Source organism: Ahaetulla prasina, chromosome 3, assembly GCF_028640845.1.
Source record: "Ahaetulla prasina isolate Xishuangbanna chromosome 3, ASM2864084v1, whole genome shotgun sequence".
NCBI lineage: Eukaryota > Metazoa > Chordata > Lepidosauria > Squamata > Colubridae > Ahaetulla > Ahaetulla prasina.
The window spans coordinates 72,540,309-72,557,907 of NC_080541.1; the positions used below are offsets into that span (position 1 = coordinate 72,540,309).

At 38.1% G+C, this 17,599-nt stretch overlaps 1 protein-coding gene across 5 annotated transcripts in view; it reads left to right on the forward strand.

Annotated features, from left to right (window-relative positions):
- The window catches only part of NFATC1 (nuclear factor of activated T cells 1), a 138,174-nt gene that overhangs the window by 102,301 nt on the left and 18,274 nt on the right, over window positions 1–17,599 (forward strand). For 3 of the 5 annotated variants that reach the window (XM_058175265.1, XM_058175263.1, XM_058175267.1), the window contains one exon: window positions 6,647–7,327. In XM_058175265.1, coding sequence (XP_058031248.1) covers window positions 6,647–7,327 — 681 coding nt within the window. Of the gene's footprint in view, window positions 1–6,646; window positions 7,328–15,442; window positions 15,485–17,599 lie in introns of all 5 variants that reach the window. The other 2 variants (XM_058175264.1, XM_058175266.1) reach the window with 2 other exon arrangements.

Consider the following 17,599-nt stretch of genomic DNA (forward strand, 5'->3'; position numbering starts at 1 on the left):
CTGCAGATGCCTTCCGGCAGGCATCTGAAGGCGAAACAGAGGCTTGTGGGGTGATGCGTGTGAGTGGTGGCAAGCGGCCGCAGAAGAAGTGGGCCAGCAGCAGGCTCCTACTGGGCGGGGCTGTCGGTGCCAATGCCGCAAGGTGAATTAATAATTAGAACCCTCCAAAAAGAAGGCCTGGCCTTTTTGGAGAAACACGGTATATTCCCAAAACACATGCATGTTCTGTAAATTCTTTGATGTGTTTGATTATCAATTTTTGTATCAGTATCTGCATCAGACAAGTGAGATGTTGAATTGTGTTGGATAGCGGATACGAACAATAGAGAAGGTATCATTTGTTAAAATTACAGGAGCCTGTCCATTCTCCCCACAAAACGGAAACTGCCCTATCCCTTGCATATACATTTTCTTCTTTATTCAATGTCTGATCTTCACTCACTTCTGATTCCACTCCGTGTCATGTTTTTCTAATCAGAAAAAGGTTAATTTCCATGGAACAATTAAGGAGGTTGTGTTTGGGGTACAATGGGAAGAACCGGACAAAACAACATATTGTAAACATTAGGGTAATACATATTTCCATGCTTGGAAATCTTCCTTAAAAGAATATAAAATGTAGGTTCCATTTACCCCTTGCATTGTTACATGAATAATGTCTTACAATAAAAAATGAATCAGTTCTTCTAAGACCTATTAACAATCTAATGCACATTTTGGCTTCATTAATTGCTCATAAGCAAGTAAGCTGAGCCAGGCCTCTTGTCCAAAAGAACCTCTGTTTCCAGGCCTCTACAATGTCCTGTCTCTTTGGTAATTTTTGAACAGCTAAACATTTTAACGGCAACTGAGAAGCTCTTCATAACTAAATTATTTAGGAAGAAATAGTGATTGTAAAAGCTCAGAATAAATGACTTCAAAAGATAATGATGCTTTATAAAGATTCTAATAGAAGATAATTGAGGCAAGATATAGTACTTTAGTAAAAATGTGATTAAATAAATAAATAAAATAAGAATAGTATCAATTTTAAGTAAAGAGAAGTTCTAATTTCCTCTAACATGGTCAGTTGATGAGAATGGCTATTTCCGGTGACAATTCTTGATGCAATAAGCTAACTAGACTTTACTACTTTTGGTTTTCTTTCGTTTTCCTAAAATATATGCCTTATTTTTCACTCATCCTAACAACCATGAACCAGAATAGGACCTATGTATTTTAGAAAAATGAAACTGGATTTAAAACTCATATTTAAAAAAATCTCCCACTTGTTTTCCTTCAATGAAAATGTTTTAAGTTTTTCATTAAGATTTTATAGACCCATCTTTTACTAGTTCACAACTTTTCATTTCAAACAACAATAAATGGCATATCTCTACTCATATCTAAGAATGCAGAGAAGTGTATTGTCTTTATGAACTGGTCTTGCTATGGGATCTTCATATGGGGTCCTCTCAATAAGAGCAACAATTTATAGTTGATGTTGCTTCAAACATATGGTTCTAGTATTAAGTTGATTGATAATGCGATACATGTGTGTTAGCCTAAAATCATCATAGTTATTGTGTATTAAATCTTAATTAATTTGATATGCTAAATATTATTAATTCCTAAAATTAGGGCAGTATATTAAAATCTAATGGAGTTCAGGATAATATAAAGATCATGGAATGCCTGGAGCAAATCTTGTCTCTCATTTGTTATTTTTAAATTTTAAACAAAAAAATTCATTAATCAATGGCCTTTGTAAAGAAGTTGATAGATAGCATTGTTATTCACCATTTTTATTAAGATTATGCCTCTAAGAAAAACTTATTCAGTCATTTCAGCAAAGTAATCCCAAATGTGAAGCATTCCAGGTATCCTGAATTTAATTTTCCAACCTCCTAGTTAATGAGGTGAATGACTATGGTAGTTGAGGATAATAGGAAGCATATTATATCCAGGAGACAAGTGGTTAGCTAGCGCTAAATTTGAATAATGATCATTTTTTATCAAATAAAATAAAACAATACCATTGAAAATAAATATATAGATATGTCTTAGACTAGTACAGTGATGGCTAACCTTTTTGCTGTTGCGTGTCAAAAGTGGGGAGAGCGTGGGGGGGGTCACGTGCATGCGTGCCCACACCCATAATTTAATGCCCCCACGCATGCACGTGCGACCCCCCCCCACTCCTCCCACTTTTAGCACACAATAGCAAAAAGGTTACCAGTGGACCCGGTAGGCCTGTTTTTCGCCCTCCCCAGGCTCCAGAGGCTTTCTGGGAGCCTGGAGAGGGTGAAAATGGCCAGCCCCATCCCCTCGGAGACCCTCCCAGAGCCTCTGCATGAGCCCTGTACTTACCTGACATCCAAAACGGGCCACATGGAGATTCCTGGGAGGGAAGCATGGGCGGGGCCAGCACACTGGAGATGAGCTAGGGCAATGGCTTGTGTGCCCACAGATATGGCTCTGCGTGTCACCTGTAGCATGCATGCCATAGGTTCACCGTCATGGGACTAGTATATACTAAAGTGCCAATTTGATGTAGTGGTTAATAAAGCGTCAGACTAGAAATCAGGAGACCATGAGTTTTAGTCCTACCCTAGGCGCAAAGCCAGTTGGGTAATTTTGGATTAGTCGCTCTCTCTCAGCCCCAGGAAGAAGAAAATGCAAACTACTGCCAAATCTTGCAACAAAAAAAACAGCAACTGTAGGCAGTTGTCCAGACAGTTGCCAGCAGTCAAGACTGACTTGAAGCTCCTAAATAAATAAATTACTAGATCACTTATAGTAATGTTTATCACACTTCGAAGGTAAAAATCTGATGTTAATCTGCTGATATTATTCTAAATATTACATGCACAACTATGTTTTTTAAAGTTTTTCAAAATACATCTGCTTAAGGATAATATAAAGATTCTAGTGAGAAAAATATTTACATAATAGTTAGAATTTCATTTGGGTATATGCAAGACCTGGGCTCATGATGGCGAACCTATGGCATGTGTGCCAGACATGGCATGCAGAGCCTTCTCTGTGAGCATGCATGCCGTCACTCCAGCCCAGCTCCAATCGCGTTTCTCCATCGTGTTTCACTCAATCAATTCCAACTTCTTGAGAAAGAAAAAGATCTCATGAAATTGGAATTGATTGATTGAACTTTTTCACTTGTGCACTTCATAGTGGAGGAGGTGTGGTTGCGTCCTCCTCCTGAAACCCATTATGACACGGAGCCACAATGCGACCCATGTGGCTCTTTCACCCCTCTGCTGCAGCTTCCTGTGGCCCTGTTGTGGCAGAGGGATGAAAGAGCTGTCGCCCTGTCGTGGCAGTGGCGATGGCCAGAGTCTTAGTGTGGGAGCGAAGCCTTTGCGTGGCAACAAGATTCCACTTTCATTGCAGTACATTTGCTGTTGCCGTCAGCAAAGGGGACTGGGAGGGGTGGATCTTGTGGGATAGAGGCCATCCCCCAAGCCTGGCCTTCCTCCTCCCTCATCTGCAGGGCCAAAAGAAAGAAGGGGGAGCGGGGGGGGGGGAAACAGTCCCCTCCCCCGCCCAAGCACTGAGCACAAAAGCCCAGCAGAAGGGTGGCTGGTTTGGCAGAAGCGCCCCTATTGGCGAGTCAGATGGTGGAGAGGCCTGGCCTGGCTCTCACAGTGTTTGGCACCTCCAGACGCGAGCCTCTGCCTTTGAAATGCACCGCTCCTTTGAGGAAGCTGGGTGGTGATGGCTGGGGCCATGGGGTCAGCGGAGGTGTCAGGACTGCTCCCCTCCTCCTCAGCAAACCGGGCCTGGAGGAGCGCAGAGAGTTGCATGCTGAGCACCGGAGCGTTAGAAGGTGCACTCCCATATCACTCCAACACGCGTTACCAGCGCATGCTCCTCTGTCCTGAAGTAAAGGGAGGTAGGGGGAGAGGGGGGAAGGATAGGGGGCTTCTAGGAGAAGAAGCCCGGCTGGCTTTCTTTTTGGCATGTGGCAGGGGAAAGACTCGATAAAAATCCAATTTCCCCCAATGAATGGGAAAATAAAGGCCCGGCAGTCCACAGTCCAAAAAGGGGGTGGGTGGGGTCTGTTCGTCAGAGGATATGAGAGGAAATCTGGGCAGGAGGTTATTCAGAGAGGGATCTGCCTGGGTCTCTTCCCCGGGAAGGGGGAAATCCCTTAGATTTCCCCCCTCCCGGCTTTCTATCCTAGCCTTGTTTTAAGGGGAGGGGGAAGCAAGGTGAGACAATAGTAGCTAAAAGGCTGCGAGGGGAGAAGCGGATAGAGAACCCCCTCTGTGGTATCGACCGGCTCTTTGCCTCCCCACCCACTTCAGAGCATTTTCTATGAGGAACCGAAGGGCCTTGGTTGGAGGCAACGAGCATTAAATGCAGCAGCAGCTCCAGACTGCACAAAGTTCTCAGACTGGTAACCCTCTGACACCCCCCCTCTCTCTCTCCTCTCCCCCAAGCCCAGAGGGGACCCCCTGAGTTTCCTGGCTCACATTTCTGAATCTTGGTTTTTTTTCTGGGTGGGGGGAGGAGAGGCACTCCGCAAAACGTGTGATTAAATCTCACGCTGGTGCAAAGTCCTGATTATTAAAGACGGGGATGGGGAAAAGATGCTTTTCCCAAGGACCCAGGGAAAGTGGAGTGTGTGTGTGTGTGTAAATAACAGCCCAGGATAGCTTCAGCCACAAACAACAGCTGTTGTTATTTTTGCTGAGTGCTTCTAAGCTACACAGCATTCTTTAATAAATACTAACAATAACGAACCATAATATACAGGATTAAAGGAAGGAAGGTGAAATCAGAGGAGAGGGGAAGGAAGGAAAGAAGGAAGAAAGGAATAAGGATGTGATGACCCTCCAGAGGCTACTGCACTACACTCCCATCATTCCTCAGTTGTGCTGTTAAAGAAATTGAGTGCCACCAGGGAGAAGTCAAGTTGTGAAAGAGTGATTGAAATTCCTCACAAAACCTCATTATTCAGGTTAAATTGCCATGTTGGCACTTTGTGATAAATTGGTGGGTTTTGGGTTGCAGTTTGGGCACTCGGTCCCTAAGAGGTTCGCCATCATTGACCTAGGCCTAGGAATTCTGGTGATTGAACTAAATCTGATTCATCCTCAATATTCACTGGACATAGTTTGCTCATTTTATTTTAAATATTTAATCAGCAGGCTGGTTCATATATAATCATTCTGTCGTCCTCAGCAAGCATGGCCATTCACCTTTCTCTTGGTAAATGTCTATGGAGATTCTCAGTCATTGTTGTCCCAAAGATGCTTTTTGAAGAGGCAATTGGACTTTCTTGTTTTTCTTTGAAGACATTTGTTTCTTATCCAAGAAGCTTCTTCACTTCTAACTGGATAGTGGGGAATGGAAGGAATGACAGTATTTATATTCCTTGCAGACAGCTGGTCATTTGCATTATTTTAGAGAGTTGTTGAGGCCACTGGAGGTTTATTACCCTGAGGACACAAATAAACCTCCAGTAACCTCAATGACTGTAAAAAATACAAATGACCAGTTGTCTGCAAGGAATGTGACTCCTTTGAAGTGAAATGTCTTAAAAGAAAAACTAGAAAGTCTAGTTGCCTCTTGAAAAGGCACCTGTGGGACTTTCTATTGGTAATGAAGGGGCTTGCTGGTCTGTCTTTTACATAACTGACTTCTAAACTTTTATCAGAAGGGAAGCCATTGTTACATTTGGCCACAGCCTTTTTCATTTAAGATAAAATGTGTTAATGTTGATTTCAATTAACCTGGGTCACTTATTTTTAAATATACAAGATTTTGTATTCATGCCAAATTATATACAAATTAATTCTTTGTTAATGATTTTCTTCTTCTTTAGTGATAATTAATGGCCAACTCTAAGCCCAAAATGTAACTTGTATCTTACTCGCAAAGTATCTGTGAAAATGCTATTTAAATCACATCTCTGTTTATAAATTGTGTTTAAAGAAAATGCTAAGTGTTTCTGTGAACTGATACAACTGATAAAATTTAGCTTAGTCCCATAGTAATCTTCTGAATTAAATAACTGTGACTTGGAAACTTACCTTGATGAAATATCTCTGTACTGTCATGTGGATTATAAATATATATATATAGACACTATTATTATTTTTAAGATAGTTCAATTTTTGTTTCTAGAAAGAAAGGCTTTATGAAGGAATTATGTGCTTTTTCTTAAGCTTGTCATTCTCTCTGAAGTTTTGTTTTTGTGAACTCTGAAAGCCCCTTCACTGACTCCCTATGCTTGAATTTTCCCGTTGTGCAGACATCTATCAAACGGGACATCAGTAGCAGTCGACAAGCAGTAGTACATCCAAGTTTTTAAAAATTCCTTTGATTACTACAGATCCATAGAGCCCTTGGGTCCAGGGCTTCTACTGTAGCACAGCTATTTGCAAATAGATTTTTATAGCACATTAGAGCTGGCGGAGAGTCCAAAAAAAATAGCCTTTTTCAGTATTAGAACCAGCTGTGGCTTTCTTGCTTGGATGAGTCATTCGTATTTTGGTGAGGGAGGGGGGAAAACTAGCAAAGGACACACAGAGCTTTATTCAAGACTTTGTTTGTTTTTGCAAAGGGTATCCTAGCCACAAGCCAACTTGATCATATTAACTCTATGTTTATTCAAAGCACTTTCTTTTTCTTTCAACAGTTCCAATTATAAAAACAGAACCCTCTGATGATTATGACTCTGCTCAAACCTGTGGACCAAGGAGCCATGGATTAAGCCCTCTCTCCAAACCGTATTACAGCCAGCAGATCATGATGCCTCCTGATCCTGGCTCGTGCCTTGTAGCTGGCTTCGCTTCCTGTCAGCAGAGAAACACTGTAATGTCATCATCTCCCAGCTCTAGTCCTAAGCTGCATGATCTTTCCTCTCCTGCTTACAAGTGCATCACCAACCCAGGCCATAATCATCTAGGACTTCAGCAGACGGCTGGAGGTGTCCCCACCATACAGGAAGTGCCAAGGTCTATTGTTGTGCACCCAAGCTCTCCCGATCAGTCATCTCACATCATGCTGCAGCCGCAGGTGAGTCAACATCTGAGCAGTACCTGTTCCCTTGGTAATCAACAAGCACTCTATCCCAACAGTCCCTCCTCTCCAGTTCCATCTGTAACCCAGGAGTCAACCTATTTGCAGTCCTGCAGTCCAACTCATTCAACTGTAATGGGCCAACAGCAGCTGCCGAATGTTCAAAGAAATGAAACTCCAGCAAATCAGCCACTGTCATTGACCGACTTGCATGAGGACAATAATCATAATTTGGCCCCTATGCCCGTAACAGTCAAGCAAGAACCTGAAGAATTGGACCAGTTATACCTGGATGATGGTAAGTCTGCAGATGTAGAGGTTTGTGTTCAGCCATTTTGTGTTGAGCCATTGAGTTATATTAGCCTTGTGGAATATTCAGGAAAGGGGAAGCTGACAACTAACAGCCTTGTGGAATGGCACAGAAGTCTGATTGGATGACATATGTATGGAAAGATTTATTTACTGTTGTCAACATTAATGAAAGTCCACAACCTAAACATTAAGCACTATTAGTCATTGTTAAAGTATCTGCATGTCCAAAAACTACGGTATAATAACATTAACCATTATTGGTCTTGGCTTAAGCCATAGCCAGTGGCAAATAGAATGACATTGAAAGCTATCCATCATATAGCAGCTTGAAATACATAAGCTTACTATTAGAACTAAATGATGAAAAAGTGTTATATTTTATCTAAGAATACCTATGTTAAAAAAGGCACAAACATTTTCCTTCTCTAGCATCTGAAATTAAAGCTGTTTCAATTGCCACATGAAAAAAATATTTGTTTTGAATTATAAATCATAGCTAATTTTGTACATACATCTACATATTTCATACATGTATATTTTGCATGCACCATTGCATTGCTAAAATGCTGCACTGAGTTTGTCCAGCTTCCAAAGATTGAATCATTTAAAGCAATAAAAGATGAAATCTGGAATTTTATTGCATTACTTCACTGAATTGTGATGCAGTGCTTAAAGTCCTGAACGTTATGATGTTTGACCTAAGGCAATGAGAGAAGTCCTTCCAAAAAAAATGCCTTTGAATAGATCTATTTTTTCAATCAATATAATACTTAAAATTCTCTTGTAATAGAAATTAACCACAAGATAGCCTGTTTGGTTTAAAGGTAACCAAACATTAAGGCACCATGCTAGAAACCAGAGACTGAGAGTTCTCTGCATGAAAGCCAGTTGGGTGATTTTGGGCCAGTCACTTTCTCTCAGCCCATAATGCAACTCTCAGGCAACAAGCCAGTCGGATAATTCCTTTTGCAGCTACTGGATCAACTCTCAATTGATTGGAAAAAAGCAGATTGTGTACTTGCAGGAAAACACTAGGCAGGAAAAAGAAAAAAAATAGTCACAATTTGTATGTGTGTTTGAAAAAGCATTTGTAATATTTCACTCTAACCCTAGGCAGCACGACTAAACCTAAATTCTCATTTTAAAAGTTAAAGTGTGAAGCTTGAATAGCAAATATTGCATTTTCTTGTTCCAGGGATTGTAATATAGTTTTTTAAAGTATCCTACTAATATTTGCTATAATTCTGAAAAGAAATTCAAGAGGTATTCATCACATCCAAAATGGCACATGACTCCCCAGTTGCTTTTAGTATAATATTCATGTGGCTAATATAAAAATTAATTGCCTGTAAAAACATTAAATTAAACAATTTTAAAAATTCAGGAAAGCCCTTTTTATATTCTTATGTCAAGAAGGATGTTTCCATGCCAGAGCACCTGAAATGTATCTTTAATATAATTACTTCTGCTCATTTTTTATATCAGTATTTCCCATGCTATTGAAGTTTTGAGTCATTCATGTGAAACTTGCACATATTTTTAATTTTTTACCAAATGTAGACAAGCACCTGCCATATTAAACCCCAGATTTAACCATTGTCAATAAGACCCCAAAAAAGTGTGGATCGTGGATGTGGCAGTACTTGAAAATAGCAGAATAGAAGAATAGAAGAGAAAAAACTGGAGAAAATCAGAGAATGCAAAGACCTGCAAATAGAAGTAGAATGACTATGGCAAAAGAAAGCAAAAATATTACCAATTGTAATAGGAGCCTTGGGTGCAAACCCAAAACATCTGAAGCTCCACTTTAACACCCATTGGCATTGGCAAAATCATCATGCATCAACTGTAAAAGGCAGCTTAACTTGGAACAGGTTAGATCATGCAGCGATACCTTTAACATCAAATAACAGCATCTGCCTAGGCAGGTCCTTCAGAAGGAATCAATGGGTGAATACAAATGCCAAATCCAGTCTAAACATTTGTCTGATTATGCAAACAACCATAATAATAATTTCAGTCAAAATAATTTCAAAAGAACAATTTTAATCAAAATTGAAAGATTATGGCATAAACTGGTTATCACAATCCCAGTGGTTGCTATACCAAAAAACATTGGATAGTACATTGACAACATCTCTGTCAATTACAAAAGGCCACACTACTTGGATTCACACATATACTACACCAATATAACATCCTAGGTTCTTGGGAAGAGTTCGATGTGTATAAAGGCCAACTAAAACACTGGCAGCTGATAATGAACCACTTCTAGAAACAGAAAAAGTGACCATATATATGAATATACCACTATATTCCTTTTAAAATAATACAGAAGAGGGAGGGCTACTTCAGCACACAAAGTCCCTGTTGCTGAAGCTGAATATGTTTGGTTTTCATCAAAATGTGACTTTTCAAAAAGTATTCCTCTTTGTGTAGCACTCACAATATGTTGGCATTTAAGATTATTTTGAAAATGATAGTATTTGCCATTTCAGCATCAAAGGGAGGCCATTTGGATTATTAATCTTATTAATGTTCTTTTGGTATATTTTGATTCCTACTGCACAATGCCATTCAGTTGTGAAGTTATTTCCTACCATTAAGGACATCAAAGAAATTTGCAAGGGTTATCAATAAATGTTATCTCTATAAGCGAAAAGAGAACACGTCAGCACTAACAGGAAGAGACTCCTGGAAACTAACTGATGAGCCAACTTTTCTACACAGGGAGATACTATTAATCAGTGTTTTCTTGAATCAGTTGATAACAATTCATGTTTTACAGAAAAACAACAACAAAATAATAGTCATTCTTTAAAGCATGAAGGTTGACATTTCAAAAACAACCTATTGGTTTCTGTAATGTGAAATTGATTGTGTGTTTTGGGTTGTGGGAAACTGCAAATGAAGACTTTGAAGAAGTAATCTTGAACATTGTAGGTAACCATCTGAAACAAAAAGAGAGAACCATAGGATAGGGGATGACTCAAACTTTGACAGAGTTCGCATGCTTAGTTATAGTGTGTTGAATTGTGTACTCACAACTGTACACAACTGAACTGCAGATTATTATTTACAAACCATAGTGGCTGAAATCAAATATGATAAACCATATCATAATCTGATTTACCATAATGTGTGACTTGATTTAGCATATCCCTATAGCACTCTTGATTGGCATGGGGAAGGTAACATCGGACTGGAACTCATAAAATATTTGGCATTTGCTATGGAAAGGTCAAATTGCACATTCTCCAGAATGGCCTTTTGCCTTCCAGATTGATCCTCTTCCTGTTCTCCACTAAGCGTGCAATGGTGAGAAATATAGTCTGCTCCATCTGGAGAGGAACAGGTTTGATGAGACTGCTCTACAAGAATCTTTCTCTGGAAACAAGCAAAGCAGAGAAGAACTTGAATGTCAGACTCATCTGTAACTTTTTTTTAAAAAAAAAGTTGTCTTTGCTAGTGATAATTCTGTGTAATTCTTCAGAGATATAGCAATGGGAAAATACAGGTTTCGTTTCCAGAATGAAATTTTAATATTAAGATAACTGTAGTTAGCTTGATAACAATAAAAGAAAAATGGCAAAAATGTTTATTCATCATGGTTACTTTCACCAGCTAAACTTATCAGTGAAAAAATGGTGGTCACAACCACACACAAAAACCCCACTCCTTTTCTACATAAGTTGCATATGAAAATGGAACAAGACTTCAACTCATGTTCATGGCCATTGTTTGAGAGGTGCGGTATAGGAAAAAAACTCTTTGCAACAATAGGGCTAAATTCGAAGTATAATCACAAACTAACCAGAGTAATAAATCACAGTGGGTATAAAGATAGGTCACAATGTGTTAGATGGTTTTGAAAGAGGAAAGATAATTAGAATCACCTTCAATGACTCTGCAATATTGACAAGAACTTTTAGCTTTAGAAAAGTTGAAAATCTTGTCGACCATAACTCTGCCAAAGACCTAACAGGTTTAATAAACTACAGTGAAAGATTACCCCTATAATTACATCCTTGGTAATCTGTAAGGTCTTACAGTGTCACTTTTGCGTCTGAAAAGTCAGCTAGAGTTACCCTGAAACTGCTTTAGGAAATTGAATTTAGAAACTAAAATTGTTTTTCTACTATATTTACTCTCTCTTCTTTCTAAAGAAGGGCTTAACGTAATCAACTTATGTTGATATTTTGTACAGAGTATGTACCAGGTGTCTTCAAACTGGTGCCTTCTAAGAGTGTTCAAAATACAAGTCTCTGAATTTTCCAATCAGCATACTCAATAGCCTTGCGAAGCCTGGCATAGCCATAAGAAAGAGGTCCTTAGGTTTGGAGTTACTGGTTGGCAATGGGTAGATGTCACTCATGAGGAGATTTATTAATTGTCAGTCAATTTTTGCCATCAGTAATTGTCTCTATGTACGTGAGAGTTTTATAGCCCTCTGTCCTAGAACACATACATGACATTTGTTGTTAATGACAAAAGTAGTGGGAAATTAGGCCTATTAAACACTCATGCGAGTATGTAAAAAGGCGATGGGTGGGTGGGTGGAACGTGGTAAAGGCAGAGTGTTACTGAAAGCGGCAACTTGGCCAACTATTTTTAAAGCTCTCTCTTAAAAATAACTTCTTTAAACAAGTGCTGGGAATTGTGGTGGCTGTCCGCTACCGAAGAACCATTTATACTGTTAGAAGTCTACCATGTCTGTATTTCTCCTATTTAAGCCTTTGGTTTTGCACCATATGTGTAGGAAGAGGTGGAGTGTTACACATATACACACACAATTATACACATGGTTTAGTCATATAGTTTATTTGAACAGGAACTGTACCAGACAGAATTCTTCTTGTGTTGAAATATATCCTTTTCATGCACCTTAGCTTTGTGATTAGAATGATTGGCTCTCCAAGCATTAAGTTTAGTCTACTGGTGCCATAATTAGCCCTTTCCTAAAACGTTGGTGGGTGCTCACTAATTTCCAGTAGTCCAGATGTCATTAGAACAATGTAGAGGTCTCCTGCAAGGCCCAGTAATACTGTCAACACACACTGGACTGGATTTCAAACTCCCCCTACTGCTCCCTCCCTGCGCTTCCTTTTATTTGGCCTAACTTAGCAGCTCCAGAGAAGAAACAAAAGCCTTTTCTAGTGGAAAGTTTTAGCAAAGCTGGCAGGATGCCCAGAGTGAAGACCCCTCCTCATTTTATAATAGTGATTGAAAGCATATATACTCTTGTGGTAAAATACACTGGATCACTAACCCTGGGGGTGAACATTCGTTGTGATGAGTAGGGAAGAAAAAAAATTTAAGCCTCAAATAATTCATTAGGGTCAAACCTTTAATGGACCTTAATGTCCATATTTGAGTGGTAAGTCTTTAAATGAAACCACACTGGGTCAGGTCATGGCATTAAGATTTTCCCTTTTTCTGTTGCAATAAGCTGTAGGAAGTACCCTTTCAGTGATACCTCCCAAAGAGACATTTCAGGTAGGAAATGTTTAGGGCCGTCCTAAGATGTTGCAGCAGCTACTCTTAGTTGTATATACCTCTCTAGCTTCCCTGGGCTGGAAAGTTTGAGATTTCATGGAGAATTTGTCACTTATAAATACATTATAAATGTATTGTATATTCATTTGCTTTAGAACATAGGCAGTCCTCAACTTACAATACTCATTTAGTGGCTGTTCAAAGTTACAGTGGCACTGAAAAATGACACTGAAAAATATAACCAAATGCGACTTATAACCAGTCCTCACACTTATAATTTTGATTTGAATGAAAAATAGGTTGAATTAAATAGGTACGACAGGAGAGACTCAAGTGTTGGAGTCCTTGAAGAATTGGTGAAACAGGCTTAAATGAAGAGATAGGGAGCCAGTTTTGAATTGTTGTAACAGGACAAGTTGCGTACATTTGTAACTGTCAACATGGAAGGAGAAGAAAGATTATTGTATGATAATGCCAAATCATTATGCTTGGATAAATGGTGACTAACTATCTTTCCAAATTCTGGGAGTTGCCATTGCATTGCATTGTTTAGAGTGCACTAGGTTAAGGAAGATTAAAATGGCAACTCAACATCAAATAAAGAAATTAGCTAACTGGTTAAAAAAAGAAGAAGAAGTTTTGCCTGTGTAATTCTAAGCAATTGTCTTCAACTTGAAGATGTAATGAGAAGTAATGGGGTACAAGCTGCCCTAAACGTTGCTTATTTATGATAGCATTGTTATGTGTAACTGTAGAAGAATGCTTGGTGGATGCCTACAAAAGAAGGAACCTAATTTCATTGTCACACTTGACATCTACTAGAATTCATCTTAAAATGTTTAGACATTGACAGGGAATTACCTGTCAAAATGTGGAATGTATTGGCTAAGAACACAATATTTAAGAGCACCACCTAAAAACCGAGGGTCCTGCGCTGCAGTGCTTTTGTGCAAAAGACCAAAAACCTTTGTCTCCGTTTTGCCCTGATGTTCAAGCATTTGATATGAGTAACGGGCAAAACTAAGAGCAGAAAAGAAATAAAATAGGTAAGCGTCCTGTAATTTTTGATGCATTGCGGAAATCTTTTGAAAAGAAACATTTAATGTGCCTTGAAGGGCAGCAGTCAATCCAACAAATATGCTGATCTTTGTGAGATTTTCTGCAAATGCTTCCTTTAGCCCAAATATCTCTCACACAGAAAAAATTGAAAGACAGCTGAGAGTCATTTCCCATTTCAGACACTTGCTTCCTTTCATCGTGCCATTCTAAATAGGAAGGATGTTTAAAATGACCATAATATTGCTTAGTGGATAAGATCATGTTGCACATAAGTTTTAGAATTTTTGTTTACTTATAAGCCTGGGATGTTGCCAAAGAAAATGTATATTATCCAGAAACTTACAGAGCTTTCCTGAAAAAGCTTTGTTCAGATGCTTGCATTCATCACTGAAATATGATATTCATTTGAAATATTTCTGGGGAGTGTCACTTGAGAGCTGTGTAGTGTTGGCAGGTCAGTCCACAGCCACTGTGGGAGCTGTATAAACTCTCATTGCTCTAATGACTTGGTTTGTCTTGACGGAACTGCTTCTGGATAAATTATTTTTTTGAAAAATAATTTCTGAAAGTCAGCCAGCAGTCACGTTGGGGCCGATGAAGGGTCTTGGTCTTCAAGATTTGGGCCATCCTTACTCATTGTGTTATTTTTTTTTCCTATCATAGTCAGATGCAGGAATATTGCAGTATGAAAAATAATTTGGGACATTGTGGATGGGCCTAGGCCTTAGCAGAAAAAAAATATTATTTTTATTTAGGAGCATATCTCATAAAATATATTATAGCTGTTTGGCAGTTTTAAGGTGTGCAGAGTAGCTGATCCATTCATTTTGGATTGGGAAACTTTTTACCACTGGGGAAACCATCAAGACATATGATTACTAGAAAATACGCAGGATGATAATTTAAGGTATGGTGTAAATTAGGAGAGGATTTGCAAGATGCCAAAGTGGTTTGGGAATCAAGACGGAAGATACAGAAAAGAAGAGGGGAGAACCAAAATAGGCCATATTAGGCCACATGTCCAAGTGACTAGAAAGGCAAGAGCAGAGCTTCAGAGGTTTGTTGTTGTATGTTATGTTTTTATTGTTTTCACTGTATTTGAAATATCCAGCTTTTAAAACATAATCAAGCCTCTTTGTCAGAAATTAAACAACCAATTCTCCAATTTCCAAATAAGACCCTAGAGTAATTCTATTGGAATTCGCCTTGATGACTTAATATTTGCTAGGAAATATTTTGCTCAGTATCCAAACTTCCATCTGGTTTAATGGAAATTGCACTAGGACTACGATAATAGCCAAAAATGCAGGATGATTATGTTTACTGAACATAGTACTGACAGTCTAAGCCCAGCATTGCTTTTAGAAATCTCCAATACAGCACAGGAGATTGTTTTTCTTAAATATACTTGACAACTGTTGATTTTGGGTTGTTGTTGTTTTAAAGAAAACTGACAGATTCGTAGTTTGTTTCTAAAATATTGGTCTGCTCACTGTAATCCATGAGATTGCTGTCATTATGGTCTTTTCTTTGTATCTTCTTCAAGGATAATGTCCATGATGTCACCAAAAAGAAACATCTCGCAAAGGTATTATATAAAATATTTTTATTTTGTCTCAAAAATGGGAAAATATATACAGTTGTAAATTTTATTGGAAAAGTTATAAGGGAAAGTTGAGCTGCTGGTCTCTGTCAAACAGAATGAAGTTCTGTCAGCATAATGTGTTTACATCATTACATCTGGATCCTGCCCTGTTGCATAGTTTTCCAAATAACATACGTGTGTGTCCCAAGCAGTTTCCTCTTTCTAGCATTGATTTGACTATGATCTGCTTAGATTTAGTAGAATGCTACATCAAATGGTTTTGTATCATCATCTACATTTAGCCACTTGGAGATGTCATCTGTCAGCTCAGGGTAAGGAATCATCGATAATGTACATTGGTGTTTGTACCTAATTGTACATAGTGATGTTGAAATTCTTCTTCAACTCTTGTCAACGTGATGAACATCTATTGAGTATAATACACAATAAAGAGAAGATTAAGCAGAGTAGCATTTCAATAGCATTGATCCAGACAATTCTAGCTTATGAACACTCAGGAATTTTAGTGATTAGGGCACTTTCCTATCAATCCGTTTCCCTGCACTATTCTGAAGTTCTTTATCATTCCTAATTAATATTGAAAATATTAATCATTGAAATATTCTTAAATCTAATCTTAAAATGAAAGAAGTTAGACATGTCAGACCGTGTGGATTATCCCCTGAAAACAAATTCAGATTATCAACCAACACTTTCCATTAATATAAAATGTACTCATTTGACTAAATGGATATTTGTATAATATTTTAAATCATTTTGGAATCCTAAATGGCTAATTATTCTTTATAATAAACATTTCTAATGACTTAATTTTCAGTCACAAGAATCCCCTTGATTTTTGACATGTTTCACATCTCTACTGACATACAGTACCATACCTTGAGTGACACAAATTCCTTTCTCATCTCTACAGTAATCAGAAAGAAGGTCTTAGGCAAAAACCTTTTCCATTATATTTCTTAATGGATTCTTTTTATCTTAAAATGTCAAGGATTGAAACTAGAATTTGTAAGTGATTTACTTTTCATGTCTATTCCTTTCATAATGGTGTGGTGTTGAAGTTTTCACTTCTGGGATCATATTGTAACACTGCAGTTGAATTTTGGACATAAGTACAATTTTGTCCAAGGCTAAGATTCTGTGGCCATATATACATTTTAGGTTTTTTTTACCATTTTTCTCAATATTTCAATATCTTTCAATGCTTAGGGACATAGCAACTGCTAAAATGTCAGCTTTCTGTGAGTCTTTGAAGTAGTGCTGCAGTACCTTAGTTTCATTCAAAAATATGCACATAGATCTCATCCCCAGTCTCTTCAGGAAATAAGTAATATTTGCTGCTTCAAAAGAAGCTCTGGAATTTTCATCTTCTAAATTATAGAGGGAAAGAGTTAAAAAGGTGTTTAAGAAGTATTACAGACAATTCAGCAATGTTTACAAATATTTTCATACTAGAAATATGAGACTCGGGGGTAGCATCAGATGACTCAAAGATAACATAATTCCAATGTGGATTTCAGCAGAATCTCATAGGAAACTCAAATAGTCATATTTCACACAGTTAATGGGTATTTAATGGTATGCGTAACATTTCTTCCAATATAGCTGATTTTTATTTCTTCAAAGAAAGTGCCCTCTAGACCAATCCTCTTCCAGAAATAGATGAAGCATTTCAGTTTATATCACTAAAGAGGTAGAAAAAGTAGTAACTTGGTGGAAAAATAGTTTGACATGGAACTACTGGTATATGAATAAAATGCACATATAGTTTTATGAAAATATGAATAAAATCCACAACCTTAAATTCATTTTAAACTCTAATCTTCTACTGGTTTACTGCTTGATAAAATGGGCTGAATCTAATTTTTCATGCCATACATCAGATACTCAGTAGGATTTTAACATTGTGAAAAAGTATGTTGCCTTTCCTAAATGCTGAAAAAGGTAAGAGGAAAGTAATATGACCTCACTCTGCAAGGTTAAAGTGGACAGTTTGTGGCTCTCCAGATATGGTACTACAACTGCCAATACTCCTACAATTAACATGTAGCCATATTGAAGAATACCGGAACTGTTCCATACCAATCAGCTAGAGTT